The sequence below is a fragment of the Staurois parvus genome, unplaced genomic scaffold, assembly GCF_062004578.1.
Source record: "Staurois parvus isolate SC_StPar_1 unplaced genomic scaffold, SC_StPar_1.0 ptg000607l, whole genome shotgun sequence".
Classification (NCBI taxonomy): Eukaryota; Metazoa; Chordata; class Amphibia; order Anura; family Ranidae; genus Staurois; species Staurois parvus.
The window spans coordinates 2301940-2321689 of NW_028318403.1; the positions used below are offsets into that span (position 1 = coordinate 2301940).

The window sequence follows — 19750 nt, forward strand, 5'->3', positions numbered from 1 at the left end:
CTAACAAAATTATAAATGCTTATTTAATCATAACAAAATCTTTAAAGATTGTTTAATTGTAACAAAATTATTAAAGTTAGTTTAATCACTACAAAATAATTGAAGCGTTTTTAAGTATTACACATTTTTAGTGTGATATTTGTTTCTGCTTGTTTGAAATAAGTTTATGGATTTCTGGCTCCAATGATATTACTGCAAGACGGAGAGACGTTTTTAAAGCTGAGACCGGTACCGACAATACTGAAGCGTATGGTTCGGCAATGGTTTCCTCATACAATGCAACTCTAGTACAGTTTATGAATTTAGTGTAAAATAACGGCGAAAATTATCATTCAGAAAATAAGAATTTCTTTGAATGTTATTTTTGTTTTATTATTAATAAAACAAAAAATGTAAATAAAAACCAGATTTTCTGTGGGCCATCAAAATTTTCTTGTGGTCCACGGACCATTGGTTGGCGACTGCTGATTTAAGGGATAGTTGAGCTTTATTTTTTTTTTCCAGTTTTCACAAATCGGTTCTGCAGTGTTTATTTATAACATACAAAACATCATTTACATTTTTCTTTCAGTTTTCCAAGGTGTACGGCCCAGTGTACAGCATTTACTTGGGATTTACCCCGGCTGTGGTCATCCAAGGGTTCAAAGCCCTCAAAGAGGTTCTAGTGAACAAGGGAGTAGATTATGCAGACAGACCTCAAAATAGATTAATAGAAGCGATTTCTGGTACTAGAGGTAATGTGATTATATTCTTTATTACCTGAGAATATTTTGATCTGATTAATGAATAATTTGGGTACAGAACTGACTCTATCAGTTACCAGTTATATTAGTTTTAAAAATGATAAAGTTGCATACACAGGAAAATAAAACACAATTGCTAATTAAAATAAAATGTATTATAATGTTTATATATTCAATATCTGATATCCCAGGGACAGCAGAACTCCAATAAGAGTATTATTGCCATGTAGATTGCTTTCAGTCAACACCCTAAACATGTTTACCGTAGAAGATTCCTATACTATGTTAGCAGCTGATAAATGCCAAAAGGTTGTCATTTAAGTGATTCTTTTATTGTCCAATTCAAGTTATTAAAGATGTAAGCTTTGGGATCTAAGCAGTCCCCAAAGCTTGTGTTACAGGATTATCAGTTATCTGCATGCAAGGTATGACAAGGAAGCAGCCTGCAGTATCTGTATTTAAAGAGGAGACAGAAAACACATGTTGCTTACGTGCTCATTCTCAGTTTAATGTGAGCTTGTTGGTTATTAGTCTCCTGATGTCATAGTACAAATCATTAGAGCTCCCTCTAGCTGCAGCCTAGTAATAGCATTACTGGTAGGTTTATTCATTTATTTGCTACACTTATACCTTTAAAGAGGTAGTAAACGTTACTAAACATTCACTGTTTAGGAGATATTCTAGCAAGCAGCAACTGGTTACGTCACTGGCGCATGCGCTCCGAAGGAACTGCATACCCGGGTCGTTCCTTCCAATCCCAAGGCTCCTGCACGCACGTGTGGGAGTGACATCATTGCAGCTCGCCCAATCAAACCGCTGGAGCTTGTGAACCCTGAAGAAGACCCGGTGAAGATGGAATCCCTGTCAGCGGTGACAAGGCACTGCTGGAGGGATCCATTCTAAGGTTAAGTCTAACATAATGAGACAGTATGCAGTACTAACAGCCAATTCACACTGACTTGTGCTAAAATGAATGGAAAATGGATGTACATTTCCATCCATTTTAGTTGCGTGCTGGCATCCGTTGACATACATTTCCACATCTGTTGAGATACATTTTGGGATCAGTTGACATGCATTTTAGCGTGTGTTAAAGTGTACTGCATTTTTACAGGATATCCTGTGCATTGCGTTGACATTCACTTACATCTGTTGCGCTAAAATGCATATATGTTGCATTGCAGTGCAACACAGGTCAACGCAGCATTATAGTGTGAATAGGACACATTGGAAACGATTGTTTTTGAGATGTCCATCCATTGATCTGCATTATACATCTGCGCTAAAATGCAGATCAACACACTAGTGCGAATTGGCCCCTAAACTTGCAGGGGGATCCTTTTCTTTTTTTTTTTGTTAACTGCTGCTACTTTAATAACCTGATTTATCCAATAAAAAGTATCACTTGAACTTACAGAGGGGGAGAACAGTATGAGTATCTTATCAATCTGGAGTTTCTACTGCAGTGTCCAGTTGTCTAGTGACAGGCAGAGAACAAGTAGAAAGCAGCTCGGGATCCTTGTTAAAATAATCCGTCAATTTATCTGATAAAAATAAAATAGTACACTTACATGTTCAAAACTTGACAATCAGCATCAGTAAAGGATGAAGACACCACAGGGCTTTCACCCCAAAGCTGCAATGTGTGTAAATTGGGCACTATCTCTCTAGCCAGCTCTGGAGAGATATAGGTATGAATCGCTGGCCGGGACAACTGAAAGGAGAGAGATCTGTGTAAACAACATATCTCTCCACTGTCAGCAGGGAATACTGGTTTTACCCTCTGCAAAGCAGGGAGATAAAAACCAGCACATCCTTTAGTAAAACACAACAAAGTACACAGTAAAAACACTCCCTAACACAAAGTTAACCCTTTGATCACCCCAGATGTTAACCCCTTTCTGCCCAGCATCACTAGTACAGTGTCAGTGCTTTTAATAAGCACTGGTCACTGTATTAGAGTCACTGGAGATGTCAGTGACAGTTAGTTCACACCCAGTGACAGTTAGTGCTATAAGTCGCTAATCACTGCCATTACTAGAATATAAAAAAATATATACAAATTCCAGCATATATACCATTGTTTGTAAATGCTATAATTTTCAAGCAAACCAATTAATATACACTTATTAGGATTTTTGTTTACCAAAGACATTTTAAATTTATGAAGATATTTTATTCTTTCATTTTTTTTATTGTAATGTATTTTTTTTACTGGATATGTTTTATAGCAAGAAGTAAAAAAAAGTGTGTATATATATATATATATATATATATATATATATACAGTGGGGCAAAAAAGTATTTAGTCAGCCACCAATTGTGCAAGTTCTCCCACTTAAAAAGATGAGAGAGGCCTGTAATTGGCATCATAGGTAGACCTCAACTATTTTCTAATTATTGCTTCCACAGTTGATTTGTTCACACCAAACTGCTTGCCTATTGCAGATTTAGTCTTCCCAGCCTGGTGCAGGTCTACAATTTTGTTTCTGGTGTCCTTCGACAGCTCTTTGGTCTTCACCATAGTGGAGTTTGGAGTGTGACTGTTTGAGGTTGTGGACAGGTGTCTTTTATACTGATAAGAAGTTCAAACAGGTGCCATTGATACAGGTAATGAGTGCAGGACAGAGGAGCCTCTTAAAGAAGAAGGTACAGGTCTGTAAGAGCCAGAAATCTTGCTTGTTTGTAGGTGACCAAATACTTATTTTCCACCATAATTTGCAAATAAATTCTTTCCAAATCAGCCAATGTGATTGTCTGGATTTTTTTTCTCATTTTGTCTCTCATAGTTGAGGTCTACCTATGATGCCAATTACAGGCCTCTCTCATCTTTTTAAGTGGGAGAACTTGCACAATTGGTGGCTGACTAAATACTTTTTTGCCCCACTGTATATATATATATATATTGAAATCTTCCAGAGGGCAAGTGGTTATATCACCACTTATACAAATCACCTAAGAGTTAAAGGAACCGATTTGTGTGGCTCAGAATCATAGAGAGTCTGGTCCATTTGCCAGTTCACTGTATCAATTTAATTATGTGAACTAGTAAAGTGGTTCAAAGGGTCACATAAGTTGTTCACATTGAGCATGCAGAGTGTGTAGTGGGCCCCCTCATCAGGAAATATAGTTCTTCACTGTAAAGGCAGCTACACTCCTATGCATGTCCCAGGGATCAGAAATTATAACCCCAAGACTTTCAGCAGTGTTAAAAAGGTAATACCACGGGGTTACTGGGCAGAGAATGGACTTTCTCTTGGGAAGTCCCATCATGCACTCTGCTAATAATGTAAACTGGTAGATCATACTTTGCATACCTTTTTTTACCTTTTCCCTAACGAACCAAGAAATCAAAAAATTCACCAAATGGAGCGAATAATAGACTCTGCACTGGTAAAGCAGATTTTTCATCACTGCTATGGAAGTGATAAACTGTACTTTTGACTACTGGACTATACCTGAGTACATCATTTTAAGAACTGACCTTGTTTCAGGTCTGGTGGCTGCACGTTATGGACGTGCATGGAAAGAACACAGACGCTTTACCCTGTCCACATTGCGGAACTTTGGCCTGGGCAAAAAGTCCATGGAGGAGAGGATTCATGAAGAGAGCGTGTACTTAATTGAAGAATTGAGGAAGATGCAAGGTGAGATTACATGGCGCTGGTGTCACTGTTCAGAAGTCTTACTCTGGTTCTTGATTTTGGGGGAATTGTGTATGCAGTGTCTCAAACATGGCCAAAATGAATTTACATTTAAGAGCTGTTTTTTGGTGGATTTCTCACACAAGATCCCAATGTTGCAGAACAGCATATTTAAGGCTATTTAAATTGAATCTGTCATTGCAGTAGAAAATCTGTATTTTTAAAACCTTTTACATTTCTGATATAAGAGAAGAATGCTGCATGGAGTTAAAGGATAAGTCCACCTTTTGCAACATGTTACACCCATATTCAGGGTGTACCATGTAACATGTTACGTAAGGACTGTCCCCCTGAACCCCTGTTGTGACATCTACTGATCACTGGTGCAATGCTTTTCAGGCTCCCAAACCAAAAAATAGTAAATGCACTTTTTTTTTACCTGTTTGTTAAAATGTGAACTTTAAAGCGGAACTAAACTGCATCTGAGCACCACAAACCAAAAATACTACTTAATTCCTTTTTTAATATTCAAAGCAAACTTACCCATCCATCTATGTCTCCATGCTTAATTTTGAGTAAGGGCAAATGATTCATGTAGCATTTATGTTCTGGATTTCATGTGCCCTTAGCTCAGACATGCAGATAGGAAGGGTGCTATCTACAGTCAGGTCCATAAATATTGGGACATGGACACAATTCTAACATTTTTGGCTCTATACACCACCACAATGGATTTGAAATCAAACGAACAAGATGTGCTTTAACTGTAGACTGTCAGCTGTAATTTGAGGGTATTTACATCCAAATCAGGTGAACGGTGTAGGAATGACAACAGTTTGCATATGTGCCTCCCACTTGTTAAGGGACCAAAAGTAATGGGACAATTGGCTTCTCAGCTGTTCCATGGCCAGGTGTGTGTTATTCCCTCATTATCCCAATTACAATGAGCAGATAAAAGGACCAGAGTTCATTTTAAGTGTGCTATTTGCATTTGGAATCTGTTGCTGTCAACTCTCAAGATGAGATCCAAAGAGCTGTCACTATCAGTGTAGCAAGCCATCATTAGGCTGAAAAAACAAAACAAACCCATCAGAGAGATAGCAAAAACATTAGGCGTGGCCAAAACAACTGTTTGGAACATTCTTAAAAAGAAGGAACGCACCGGTGAGCTCAGCAACACCAAAAGACCCGGAAGACCACGGAAAACAACTGTGGTGGATGACAGAAGAATTCTTTCCCTGGTGAAGAAAACACCCTTCACAACAGTTGGCCGGATCAAGAACACCCTCCAGGAGGTAGGTGTATGTGTGTCAAAGTCACCAATCAAGAGAAGACTTCACCAGAGTGAATACAGAGGGTTCACCACAAGATGGAAACCATTGGTGAGCCTCAAAAACAGGAAGGCCAGATTAGAGTTTGCCAAACGACATCTAAAAAAGCCTTCACAGTTCTGGAACAACATCCTATGGACAGATGAGACCGAGATCAACTTGTACCAGAGTGATGGGAAGAGAAGAGTATGGAGAAGGAAAGGAACTGCTCATGATCCTAAGCATACCTCCTCATCAGTGAAGCATGGTGGTGGTAGTGTCATGGCGTGGGCATGTATGGCTGTCAATGGAACTGCTTCTCTTGTATTTATTGATGATGTGACTGCTGACAGAAGCAGCCGGATGAATTGTGAAGTGTTTCGGGAATATTATCTGCTCATATTCAGCCAAATGCTTCACAACTCATTGGACGCTTCACAGTGCAGATGGACAATGACCCAAAGCAGACTGCAAAAGCAACCAAAGAAGTGGAATGTTCTGCAATGGCCAAGTCCATCACCTGACCTGAATCCGATTGAGCATTTCACTTGCTGAAGACAAAACTGAAGGGAAAATGCCCCAAGAACAAGCAGGAACTGAAGACAGTTGCAGTAGAGGCCTGGCAGAGCATCACCAGGGATGAAACCCAGCGTTTGGTGATGTCTATGCGTTCCACACTTCAGGCTGTAATTGACTGCAAAGGATTTGCAACCAAGTATTAAAAAGTGAAAGTTTGATTTATGATTAATATTCTGTCCCATTACTTTTGGTCCCTTAACAAGTGGGAGGCACATATGCAAACTGTTGTCATTCCTACACCGTTCACCTGATTTGGATGTAAATACCCTCAAATTAAAGCTGACAGTCTGCAGTTAAAGCACATCTTGTTCGTTTCATTTCAAATCCATTGTGGTGGTGTATAGAGCCAAAAATGTTAGAATTGTGTCCATGTCCCAATATTTATGGACTGACTGTATGTATTAATGCTAGCAGAAAAAGGATTAAAAATAGTCAATGTTTATTGAGAGAGTGAAGTTCCACTTTAACTGCTTGGCGCAGAGCGTACGCAAATATGCGGCCTTTCAGAGGCTGGGCCTTGGTGCTAAAGGGCCACATATTTGCATACACAATGTAAACAATAGATGTGCTAACAGCGTGCGCCCTGCGTGCTCCCGACACATTTACCAGTTCCTTACGGAAAGATCCCGATGGCTACTTGTGGTTGGGAGCTTTTTGAACATGTGACCGCCGTGACAGCGGTCACATGACCCTAAACCCCACCTCGCCTCTCAGAGTCACAAACCCTTTAAAAGGCCAGGAAGTGTCAGCGCCAAGGGGTTAAAGAAGACCTTCACTCAAAAGTGAAAGTATTAATCATCCGCTTCCTCCTCTTCAGCTCAACAAATTAGCAGATTTTTTTTGTACCTGCTCCCACTTCTCTAATTCCACCTAGGCAAGAATTAAGTCAGCCTTCCCACCCCTCTCCCTGCCTGCAGCCTCCTGGGACACATCACAAGTCCCAAGGGGCTGCAGGGCCAGTAGTATCATAGTAAAGATGTACCTCGTGCATATGCAGTGAGGAGCTGACTGTGATACTTCAGGAAGTCACAGCTGGTTCTCACATCTAAGATGGTCAGACCAGAGAGCCAAAGCCCGGCAAAGAATTGGCTCTGGGTAAGACAGTGATGGACTCCACAGTCTGGTAAGTATCTGTTTCCTGTTTAAGAGCTCTGTAATCTATTCTTGCCTGGTCTGTCTGCACAATTCAAATGATAACTCCACACCTGAAACGTTAAATACATTTTTACAATAATTTGGGCATCACTAGGCTTGTCCAAAACACTCTACTTTATTCAGCCATTGAGTAATCTTGAAGCTAGTTTTATGGCTGCAAGAATATGTGGGGAGAAATATGTAGAGGGTTTTGGTTTTTGGGAGTCGCTGCAGAGATGGATGGATCTGGGAATGACCTAAGCAGCCTAGGGATTGAGTTCTGCTGGCTACATTCTCATTAAACAGAAGACATAAGAGCTAAAGTTTTGAGTAAAGGTTTCTGACCTTGCATTACAGCAATAAAGTATAAGTGCCCTGAAAAGATAGTGTCAGAAGAACATGGTAGTACGGGTCATGTTACATGTGTATCACCAAGATATAGATTAACCCATGGTTGGCTGTCAATTCTAGGTTGACGAGATCTTCAAGTTCAGTGGAATGCTATATCTTTTAAAGCCAAAGTTTAATTGACTTATATTTTGCCTTCCCTAGTTCTGCCTTTATTCCTCACCAACATGTTAATTACATTTTTCAATAAAATCTCAAAGAATACAGTATGTAAACCCAACACTTCCTATGCTTGATATGTGCCTGCTTTACCAGGTTCTCTCTGTATTGCTTCCTTTGTGTGAAATCCCTGGTGATCCTGCCAATCCCTCTGCTTTCCTAATAAAAATTGACCACACTAGGTGGGAAAGAGCAATGTAGTCAGTTCACTAGCTGTGCTGGGAACTCAGCTTGCTCTTCTCCAATGATCAGACTTGTCCTGACACCCCCTCTTCCTGCACAACCATTTACTGTAAAGATCAGTGTGCTGCTGTTGCTCCTTCTCCAAGCTCTTATGCAGCTGAGAACAGAGGGGATATAATCACTTATAAAAAAAGAGGAAACAAAAGTATTTATAATATTTTTTATATCTATACACAAATGTTTTACCCAATTTATACTGAATGGTTGTTTTACAAGGTAAGGGTTTACAATCAATTTAGACCCAGTAATGTCATCTCTGCGTCTCTGCGCATTGATCATGACTGGTAGGAGAGACTGGCAGGGTGTAAAAAATAAAAAGCACAAGCAGGAAACAGTAAGGCTGGGACAGAAGTGTGATGCTGGATCTCTTCCAGTCAGGAAATGAGGAAGGCTCTATCTGACTTCCTGCAGCTTCTATTGCACACTGTGAGAATCTCACAGTCTGTAGTAACATCAGAGTAAGCCATCTGAGTACAGGAGAGGAGCCTATACAGCTGTGTATGACTGTAGTAAAGGCTTTAAGATTTTTGATACCTTTGTGCTTTGAATGAATTCATTCATTAATGAATTATTAAATCAATGATGTGTGTATGGATGTGTATAGCTTTCAAAATCTTTCAAGCAATAGAGTGTATATACAAATGGAACCCTTTTAGAGCCTTTTAACAGTTTACTGAATTATTAGAAGCAGATATTTTACATACTTGACCCTTCCCTTGAAGGTGGTGGCACTTAGCTTAAAGTATTACTAAATCCACAACAGTAAAATCAGTCTGTATATGCAGTAAAGCATGCTTTTTTGCTCACTGTGGTATCTAAGGGGTTAATCCTCTACATTGTGTAAAAAAGGCTGTTTGATCCTGTCTTCTCTGATCCTCCCCTTCTTCTACTGTCCCCAATCCCTCTGCTGATAGAACAGAGCCTTGGAAGCAAGCTGCACATGTTCAGTTTGCTGTGTAATGCTAGAGAGGTTTTATTTTTCTTGGGAGAGTGCATGTGTTCATCACAGGGCCAATCAGCGCTGTCCAGGCAGAGGGTCAGGGGTCCTGCAGCCTCACAGGACAATCAGGAGAGAATGGAAACAGGTACAGGTACAAGCAATCCAGCATAGTTCAGAGAGGTGGGGCATGAGAGACATACGTCACAGAAGGGGTGCCCCAGCATCAGGCATTTCATGACAGGGGGAGGTGAGTAGCTCCAAAAAATGCATAAAGTCACCTTACCGCTCCAGTCTTACCCCTAAGGTGAATTTCCTATATATTGTTTTGGTCCAGTCCACCCACAGAGAAAACCAGTAATCACTCTCCTCGTGGCAACTGACCCAGGAACAACTTTGCCTTACCCAGGGTGTCAATCTCCTAGCAGGGGCAGGGCTGGCACTTAGCCCATACAGCGCCTAAGCAGAATCTCACTCTTAAGTTATAGGCAGGGGTGGGCTGACAACTCATGGGGCCACCGCGCAATAGGGGATCATGGGGCCCCTGTGTCCTTGCCCAAACTCAAAAAAGCCTATGAAAAGGGTACCAGGGGCATCTTATGGGGCCCCTACTGACCCCGGGCCCTCGGGCAGTAGCCGAGTTTCCAAATGGTCAGTCCGCCCCTGATTATAGGGGCATCTAGTTGTCAATATGGAAACTATAACAGGTCATATCCTTTGTAATTAAAAACACATATACATATAAAGTTAAAAAAATATAAACAAAATTACAAAAAAAAAATAAAAGAGTAAGCCCTTTTTTAAGGAGGTTTCACTTAAACAGCTCAATGTGTGAAATTGAAACTTTTTGCTTTGGCAATAATTCACAAATGCAATCATGTAATCACATTGATCACATTTACTAGCATTCTGCAACATAATTACATGTATGTCACTGTATGACAAAATAGCAAACTACATAAGTTAAATCGTTCAATTAAATGATGTTTATACTTCTTTGACTCCATGATAAGTAACTACTATTGTCATTTTCAGATACACTGGCTGACCCCCATTTTGTAATTGACAATGCTGTATCCAATATTATCTGTTCCATTGTGTTTGGGAGGCGCTATGACTATGATGATACCTCATTCCGAGATATTCTTAATATTGTCCATGAAAATATGAGGATGGCCACTGGATTTTGGGCTCAGGTAGGTCTTTCTCTGGCTACCAAATCCTAAAGTATAAGTATTTAGCAAAGCTGAGTAACTCCTGACCAATTAAATGGTTTGCTAATACCAGATCATGTAAAGCTGAACTCCAGGAAAATATAACATATAAAGTCAATGCAGCTTTGAATTTATTAATATATCATTCAATGCATTTTTTAAAGCAGTGTTATATACATGTAGATGGGGCTTAAGGCACCCTAAATGGGAACTCTGGACACTTCACTCGCTAGTTTCCAATTAAGCAGAGGCTGCAGTCATGAAAAATCTGCTTTAAGGTGGTCAGAAGTGATCATACTGTATGTTATGGCACAATTACAGCAACTCTTCATGTCTTATTAACTTACATTCCACTAATTGTACACAGTTTTCCTTTCATAGTGCAGCACTTTTAAGGACATAGTTACATAGTTAGTCTGGCTGAAAAAAAGACAAAAGTCCATCCAATTCAACCATTAAAAAAATAAATAAACAATTGCAATTCTAGATGTGAAATGTGCACATATGTAGGCTAATCTGTCTGGAGCATTGTAAGGCCACATGCACACTGGGCATTCAGCTTCTGTGAGTGAGACGCCGGCGTTTTGCTCCAGGCTGAAATAACAGGTTACATAGTTACATAGTTAGTCTGGCTGGAAAAAGACAAAAGCCCATCCAGTTCAACCATTAAAAAAATTAAAAAGTTATAATCCTATACCCACAGTTGATCCAGAGGAAGGCAACAAAACCCCAGTAAAGCATGATCCAATTTGCTCCTGCAGAGGAAAAAATTCCTTAATGCATAGAGAGATAGACAGAGCTTTGATGCCACCTCACTCCCAGTCACATACTTGCGACTTTTCGTTAGCACTAAATTTGTAGAGTCTCTGTACTTCTGAAAATCCTCTCTTATCTTCTTCACTGTGACACAAAGGCTATATACATAGGGGCTCTGTGCCACGGTTCTGGTTCTAGACAAGTGCAGAACCCAAAAATTTGTTTCATTTAGTTTTGGATAACTTCATTATGTTACTAATTTTGTTTCATGCATTTGTTTCAGAATTTATTTTCATTTTGTTTATTCATTTTCCAACGAACTCCATATGTTCAGAATTATTCAAATTCGAATTTTGAAAGTGTATCAACCGAGCCCCCCCCCCCCTCTTGAACCATACCAGGCCACATGCCCTGAAAATGGGGCTGTACTTTGGGGTGGGGTGGTGTTTTCCCCAAAAGCACCTTATCCCCATGATGATGGGGCCAAGGGTCTCTTTCTCACAACTGCAGGGCAGTGTTTGTGGGAGAAATCAGATACATCCAAATCTCTGAATAACCAAAAATGTGTCCAAATTTAGATTTGGACCAAAATGAATTGCAGATGTCTATCCGATCCAGGGCATGGGGCACCAGCCGCTGGGAAGGGGGATTGCACTAAGGAACCAACTTGCTACCAGATCACACCATCATGCCTGCCAGTCATACTGTACACTAGCCAGCTGGCAGCTTTAGCACCACACACTCCACTGGTTACTCATGGCAATGGCAATCAGGTCTTTCATTTGTAGCATTCTCCACTTGAAACCCTAGGTAGTGCTGTTGTAAGCCCTGTTCTTCTAAATGCCTTGCATGCATCCCCTTTTGTAATAACTTCAGACCAGGCACTTTTGTGTAACACCCCTCTAGTTAGCTAGGGGGCGCTAGATATTAGATAGAGGCTGGATAGCAGTTAGCCTGGGATGAGTCAGCCAGGTAACTTTACGTAAGGGCTGAGGGCTCTGTAGGTCAGTTTCCTGATACCTCCCCCCACTCTAGAAGCTTGATAAGGTTCAAGAAGGCAGTGGGTGGGGGTGAGGAGGCTGATCTGCATACTCAGGGGACTCTGGCCAATCCCCAAGCAGGAGGCTTGGCATTGGGCCAGGGCAGCCCTTACGTATAACTGAGCCTGCTCAGTAGGAGGAGTAATGTCGGGTGGAAGATGAAGTGAAGACTGGAATGTGGAGCCTGGGAGGGGGCCCACACCCCCTGCACCAGAGAAAGGGAGAGGGCATTATGGTGGGAAACCTAACTGGCCACCATGGGATTATTGATTTAAAAGTGGCAGTTTTGTGGGCCCTTTGCTCAAAGATTTAGGCAGCTGGGTGAAGAGGAGATTTCATCTGGGGTCTGAGGTGGTACACCAGGAGGGCTGGAAAGAAGAGAATATTTGTCCATGGACTTGTACATAGTTGCTAAGGAGTTGTCCTCAAGTTGCAGTTTCTCTGGACATCCCATACACCCCCCAACCCTATCCAAGTTCAATATCCCTTAATAAAACCAAAAAAACTCAAGGACTGTTTACTGGCTGCAGTGTGCAAGTGTGGAAGAAAGTGCGTGTTGCCTGGCTGTGCAGGACTATAGGGGGGCTAAAAACTCAGTGACTCCTAAGGGGGTAGTGCTACATTTGCAATAACTCAGGAACGTTTACTGAGAAGTTGCAAGTGAATACAGTGCACTGTTTCTTTACAGTCGCTTCTTCCTCAACTCTAGCTCTCTTTGCTGTTCAAGCTGTTTCCTCACCAGGCTGCCCAACTCATACCTTAGAGTAGTGTAAAGTCCATAATGTCCTTCATACTCTTCAGCACCACGACAGGGTACCCTTTCCAGGGGGGAAAACCCCTGAACAGAGATCGCATAATCTAGCAGTTCCCCTCTCTGATCTTCCCATGCAAGGATAGCCCGGACATGCTGCCTCCTCTTGTGTTGTAGACAAAGGGTCAGAGCCATTAGTTAGCAGCCTTAACCCTTACCTTACCCCCTGGGCAGCCCGCTGACTCAATAACACATTACTGTATAGAGAAAAGTAAAACAGACATTCACATAACAACAGCAGGGTTACCAGGAACATGTCACACATACCATTAGTATAGCAGTGCCAATATCACACAAAGCAACAAAAATAAAGTAAACTTGTTTTACACCACAAGATCCGTTAACACCAGTGTACATACACTGAATCAGATTTGTTATCAGCCTCTTGTAGTCCTCTGTACAGCAAAGACAAGGCTAGGAGTCACAGAAGCAGCACAATGAGCCAGTCAGATTGGCTGCAGTACTCCTTCATTCCTCCTACCACTCCATCCCCCACAGCCACTTCCTCCTGTACCACTACCCCCTCCCTCCTAGATTGTAAGCTTGAAAGAGTAGGGCCCTATAACCCCTCGTGTGCTGTTTGTAGTTGCTGTAATGTTTCATGTATTGTCCACCCCTCTATTGTACAGCGCTGAGCAAACCCTTTGGCGCTATATAAACTTGATCTAATAATAATAATACTTATTAGGCAGAGAGAGAGCAGTGACAACGGGATATGCTCATCAGTCTGATTCTTCTCCTTTAACTATCCATTCCCTCGCTGAAGGAGGGACAAGGTCCAGGTCTGCTGGATTGCAAGATAGGGCTGTTCTATGTGTAAAGCTGTTCTAAGGACTGGATGGACAGATATACAAATATTTTGGCAGGAACCATGGACGTGCACACAGGGTGTGCTGGGTGTGCCTAGGCACACCCTAATCACACCATGGACATTCTTCCCAACTGCTCCGGCTTGTACAGGACAAGCCTGAGATTTGAATTAAATCCTGGTGTCCCGGCAATCCGAGTTGAATACAAGAGCACAGTGCTGGAACCCGTTGGTTCCAGGGTCATTAGTAGTTAAGGCTTATATATAATTTATCATGCCCCTTTAAGCCACTGTAGACACTGTAACCACTGTAGACAAAATTTGGCCACATCCACCATTTGCCACAGCTTTGGTGTGCACATCTTAATGCACTAGACTTTGCACACCTATGGCAGGAACTGTCTTCACCTGTGTACATTACTATTTTGCCGCAGTTTCTTCTGCATTTAACTAGAACGTATTTTGTCTTCCTACCTTCATCTATGAGCACATTCAATATTTTATTACCATATACACTTATATTCCATACTAAACAGCAGTATGTTAATGTAACTGATCTGCAATTACATTAAAGCTGTCCTTTGAATTACATTATCAAATATAAGTCTTATGTAAAACCCCTGTAAAAGCAAGGGGTGTAAAACAGATTTTAGCATGGCTTGTGACAATCAGGCCTTAAGGGTTCAGTAGACATTAATCATGGTCAGAATATAACACACACAAAATCTTAAACATACTGGTAGATCTCCGGGTGGAGATCATTCTTTGAAGAAAAGTTTGAAATCAACTAGCTGTATGTTCTGTAATGTACCAGGGACGTATTTACCACAAGGCAAACAAGGCATTTGCCTAGGGCGGCATTTTTTAGGGGGGCAGCACTGCTCCCCTGAAGAAAGGGCATATGCTGCATGGGGACCAGGTGAGATCCCTGAGAGGCTGTGGGCTGCTTGATGGTGTATGCAGAGCCCAACTGTCGTTCCTGGGGATGGCCAGAGTCACCGGGGAGCAGGGGGGGTGGCATTGTTAGTGGAAGGCTCTCTCGGATGGGGGGATGGGGCGGTGGTGTTGTTGGTCACTGTCAGGCTCTCTCCACCAGAAATAGGTGGGGGCGTCCAATTTTTGTGTTGCCCAGGGCCGCACAAAACCTAAATACACCACTGTAATGTACTACCAACCAAGATGGTGACAAGAACCCAGGAATATCTTCTTTTATATGGCCACCTCCACTGTATCAATCATTTTTAGTACAGAAACCTTATATGTAACATATCTGAGTATAAAGGGAAACATGAAAGCAAAAGAAGCTATAAAGGATAATGTGTTACTTTTTTCTCACAGCTCTATAATGCATTTGGATTTGTGAAATATCTTCCATTGCCACATCAGAAGATATTCAGAAATGTTACGACAGTCTTTGCGTTCCTTGGTAAGGTTTTAGAAGAACATAGGAGAACCAGGGTGCCCGGTGAACCCAGAGATTACATAGACTGCTACCTGGAGGAACTTGATATGGTAATCTTTGACCTAATTCTCAAAAAAACTCTTTACACAATTTGTCATGTATTGAATGGGCATTGGAAGCAAGGGAAGAGAGCGCACAACCGCCCTAGTGTGATACCGTTTATTAAAAGTCAAAATGAAACATAAATCATTCCACTCACATTTAGTAGAATAAATATCAGCACTACTCCTGGATCGCCACTGTCTCTCTCAGCTCTCTTCTGTGCCATCAGATCCTCCCATGGGGCACGTCGCTGGCTGGTCCGTGCGCATGTGCACTAGGTCGGGCACATCCCAGCCCATGGGCGGCGTATTGTCAGGAGCTGGGACATCCATCTCACAGCTAGCCCGTGTCATAAATCCAGTGCCCAGATTTTACAGTGGCGATCCAGGAGTAGTGGCGGAGAGAATCCATATGCTGATATTTATTCTACTAAATGTGAGTGGAATGATTTATGTTTAATTTTAACTATTAATAAACGGTATCACACTAGGTCGGTTGTGCACTCTCATCCCTCTCTACTATTTAGATCTTTGATCAAAACCAATGGTTTATCAAGAGAGCTGCAGTACCGCAGCTAGTGAACTACTAGTACCAACATGTCTTTCTTGCGCGAGAAAGCTTTGACCATCGCACCAAACTGTGTATTTATTGGAAGCAAAAGCCTTTGCTAACATGAGTCAAGTAAAATATTCCTGACTCTCAACATTCCTGGAAATGGCTCTAAGGTAAATGGTGCTCCAGCAACCACCATCTGGGGACAGGTATCAGCATATACTAAGAGACACGTTGCCAGCACACCACAGATCTCTGAGAAGTCACAGCATAAAATAGTTAAGTTTCAGGGCCGCACAGAACCCCTTCTTTAGGAATGTGAACATCACATGTCCTGCATTATCCCGAAACATCGCTATTTTATGCTGTGGTGTGATCACCTCAATAAAACTTTTTGGGTGCTTTCTCAGAGATCCTTGGTGTGCTGGTGACCTATCTCTTAAACTTTGTTGCATGAGTATGCACCATGCTGAGGAACACTCTGGAGTGGACCTTGTGCTCTCCAGCAAATCCTATGTTGTATACAATCTTGTAAAATCTGACTACTAATAAGTAACTCTGCATATATTTTTAGGAACAAGAAGATGGTCACAAGTCAACCTTTGATGCTGAGAACCTCTTCACGTGTGTGGGCGATCTCTTTATTGCTGGGACAGAAACTACCTCTGCCAGTCTTGAATGGATTCTGCTTTACATGATGGCCTATCCTGACATTCAGGGTATAGTCTTCTGAAAATGATTTCCCTCTTTGGACCTCCTATTTTCTAGTGGCTTTGTTCTATAAGTGTTTATGTTGTCTATTACAACCCACCAATGAGGTGGTTTCAGTTTCTGCCACCTGCAATTTGATTGATTTTTATGAGTAATGCAAACCTATGCTGCCTTCAGTTTTATTTATGAAATCTCCAGTATGAGTATTATACTGTGCTTGTTGTTCCAGAGAAATGTCGGGAAGAAATTGATAGAATTCGAGGAGACAGAGGCTATCTTGACTATGAGGACAGAGTAAAGATGCCATACACACAGGCTTTTCTACAGGAAGTCCAACGATATGCCTCAGTTGTGTCACTAGGAGTTGCTCATGCACCCATTAAAGATATTCAGCTGAATGGATACACTATACCAAAGGTATACTTCAAGTGTATATCAGAGAAAAATAAACAGAATCATATTCAATATATCTCTGTAATACAAACACAGTTCATCATATTTTAAGTACAAAAAAGAAATGTTAATCTGCCAGAATTCCAGGGCGCTCCTAACCTTTTGTTTGGGTTGACAACCCAATGCCTTTGCTGCACTGAAATCTTAACCAGCATTGTCAGCCCTGCCTACTAGATACCAAGACTCCGCCTATAACCACCCATTTCTGTCCCACTCTACATGCATACATTCATTTCTTTGCCAAAACAGCTGTCCCTGCAAGAATTGTACAAACCTGGTGACCGTGTTACAGGGAACAATCAAATTTTTTTTTATGTTGTAAATTCATGAACAACGTAAAAGGAAAGAAATGTTTCTGCACACCTGTCAAACCAGGACAAAACTTTTAATATAGTGTTCTATGAGGTATAAATACAATTTTGTTTGCAAACCTGTCATTAGGGATAAACAAAACTTCAGGCAAACTATGGAGATTTTGGCAAGAAATGTGACAATTGTGGCAGAATGCAGCTCAGTGTTCTTCAAATTAAAGAGAGCAGATTGCACATGCATGGGTAGGGAACAAATCCAGGAGTGCTCATTCATGAGTCTTCAGGACCTTGCTGGGTACGTCCTGTCACCTGTAGAATGGAAAAGGGAATACAATTATATAAGCCGCTTAAAAGGTAAGTATTTCTTTGCAAAATGGAACACTACTTTTTAATGTATTAAGGCCACTGTAATGCATAGGGACCTGTTTAGAAAAAATACAAAAAGGTGAACTAACCCTTTAATGACTGAGACGCCCTATGTATAAATGCTCCTCTTCAGGTTGTGAGAGACAAGCCACGTCTTAGGCTGCAATCTTGCCTCATGATGGTTCTGTTTGTTGCTTTGCAAATAAAAGCATCAAACAGACCCTATAGCCGCTCTATAGCAGATTTACCGCTACAAGGCGGACATTCTGTAGCCATTTCAGCCACTGGGGGGTGCTCTTTTGCTAACGAAGTGCCGCTTCTGCTGTGATTGGACACGGCAAATGCCGATTAACAGATAGCGGCCAATGGATGAGCGCCGGCACCTGTTGATCGCCGAGGAGACTGACAGAACACAGCTCTGCCTTGTTTACATTCAGGGAATAAATTCTAGCAGATTGCTCAGTAAAAACAGCACACTGTACACACAAAATCACTGTTTAGGCACACAGTTAACCCTTTGATCACCCTAGATGTTTAACCCCTTCGCAACCAGTGTCATTAGTACAGTGTCAGTGTATATTTTCAGCACTGATCACAGTATTAGTGTCACTGGTTCGAACAAAGTGTCAGTTAGTGTCAGACTACCCGTAGCAATACCGCAGTCCCACTATAAGTCGCTGATTGCTGCCATTACTAGCAAAAAAAAAAAAATTCCAGTATATTTACCACTATTTGTAGACACAAAAACTTTTGTGCAAACCAATCAATATACACTTACTGAGATTTTTGTACCAAAAATATGTAGCAGAATAAATTTTGGCCTAAATGTGTGAAGAAATTTCATTTTTTTTATTGGATATGTATTATAGCAGAAAGTAAAAAATATTGTTTTGGTTTTTTTTGTTTTTTAAATGTTGGTGTTTTTCAGTTTATATCGGAAAACATAAAAAACCCACAGATGATCAAATAACACTAAAAGAAAGCTCTATTTGTGGGAAAAAATGACATAAAGTATCACAGTGCTACATTGCAAAAAATGGCCTTGTCATGAAGGGGGGTAAATCTTCTGGAGGTCAAGTGTAGAGCCCATTTTCATAAACACAGACACACAACAATAAAACACATCCTCTAAATAAATCTTTGAAAATTAGATAATTTTTAAGCACTTTGTTCAAGCAAATTTCATAGCTCAATGAGTGAAAATAAGAGTTTCCACTGGCTCAGTTTTGCTAAAACCATTCCGCTCATTCCTGCTTGCCATAGGGGTTATCAAAGCATATCTAAACCCAAAATCCAAAATGTAATATATTGTAGCTTGATAGTCTTTAGATGTACTGGCTGCTTTCATTTACTCTTTTGATTTTTTTTTTACTTTAGTTTCATCAGATAATCTCGCAAATAACGCTTTTCCTGCCCTTTCATGGCCAATTGGTATCTAGGCACAATAGTTGTTAATCAGGCTTGATTTCAACCATGACTGCCTTTGTTCATCTCATTGCTCATCTTCATTTCTGACAGAATCAACTGGTATTTTCTATACTTACTTAAAAAAAAGGTTCTTTGAAACATGAAAACTAAAGCAGCCAACACATCTAATAGGAACTGATGATCTGCAATATATAAAATGTTGTTTTGAGGTCTAGATTCTCTTAGAAACTGTTATCCTATTCGGTTCACTGATGTTCACCCACAACCTATATTGACGTTTTGGGTGGGCACTGGTGAGTTAAATCTTCTGCTTCACTTTATATATCTTAAACTGTTTTTCAATTTTGTGTCTCCAGGGAACACTCATCATCACAGATCTGTCCTCGACTCACTATGATGAAAAATATTGGAAGTATCCAAATGAATTTAATCCAGAAAATTTCTTGAATGAGGATGGAGAACTAGTGAAAGTAGATGCTTTCTTACCTTTTTCTGCAGGTAATAGATTACAAATAGTTACAATAAAGGTGATGACTTCAGAAGAATTAGATATTCTTAGTAACGATGAACAGAATATATCAATGTAGAGCTATCCCTGTGGGAGTTGATGCCTGTCCCCGGCTGTTACCCTGGCCTTGC

The 19750-nt window shown here is 40.9% G+C and overlaps 1 protein-coding gene across 2 annotated transcripts in view; it reads left to right on the forward strand.

The window, feature by feature from the left end:
- The window catches only part of LOC149449704 (cytochrome P450 2J6-like), a 61130-nt gene that overhangs the window by 37742 nt on the left and 3638 nt on the right, over positions 1-19750 (forward strand). For both annotated transcript variants that reach the window (XM_089692865.1, XM_089692866.1), the window contains 7 exons: positions 572-734; positions 4238-4390; positions 10193-10353; positions 15125-15298; positions 16417-16561; positions 16783-16970; positions 19468-19609. In XM_089692865.1, coding sequence (XP_089548991.1) covers positions 572-734; positions 4238-4390; positions 10193-10353; positions 15125-15298; positions 16417-16561; positions 16783-16970; positions 19468-19609 — 1126 coding nt within the window. The remainder of the gene's footprint in view (positions 1-571; positions 735-4237; positions 4391-10192; positions 10354-15124; positions 15299-16416; positions 16562-16782; positions 16971-19467; positions 19610-19750) is intronic.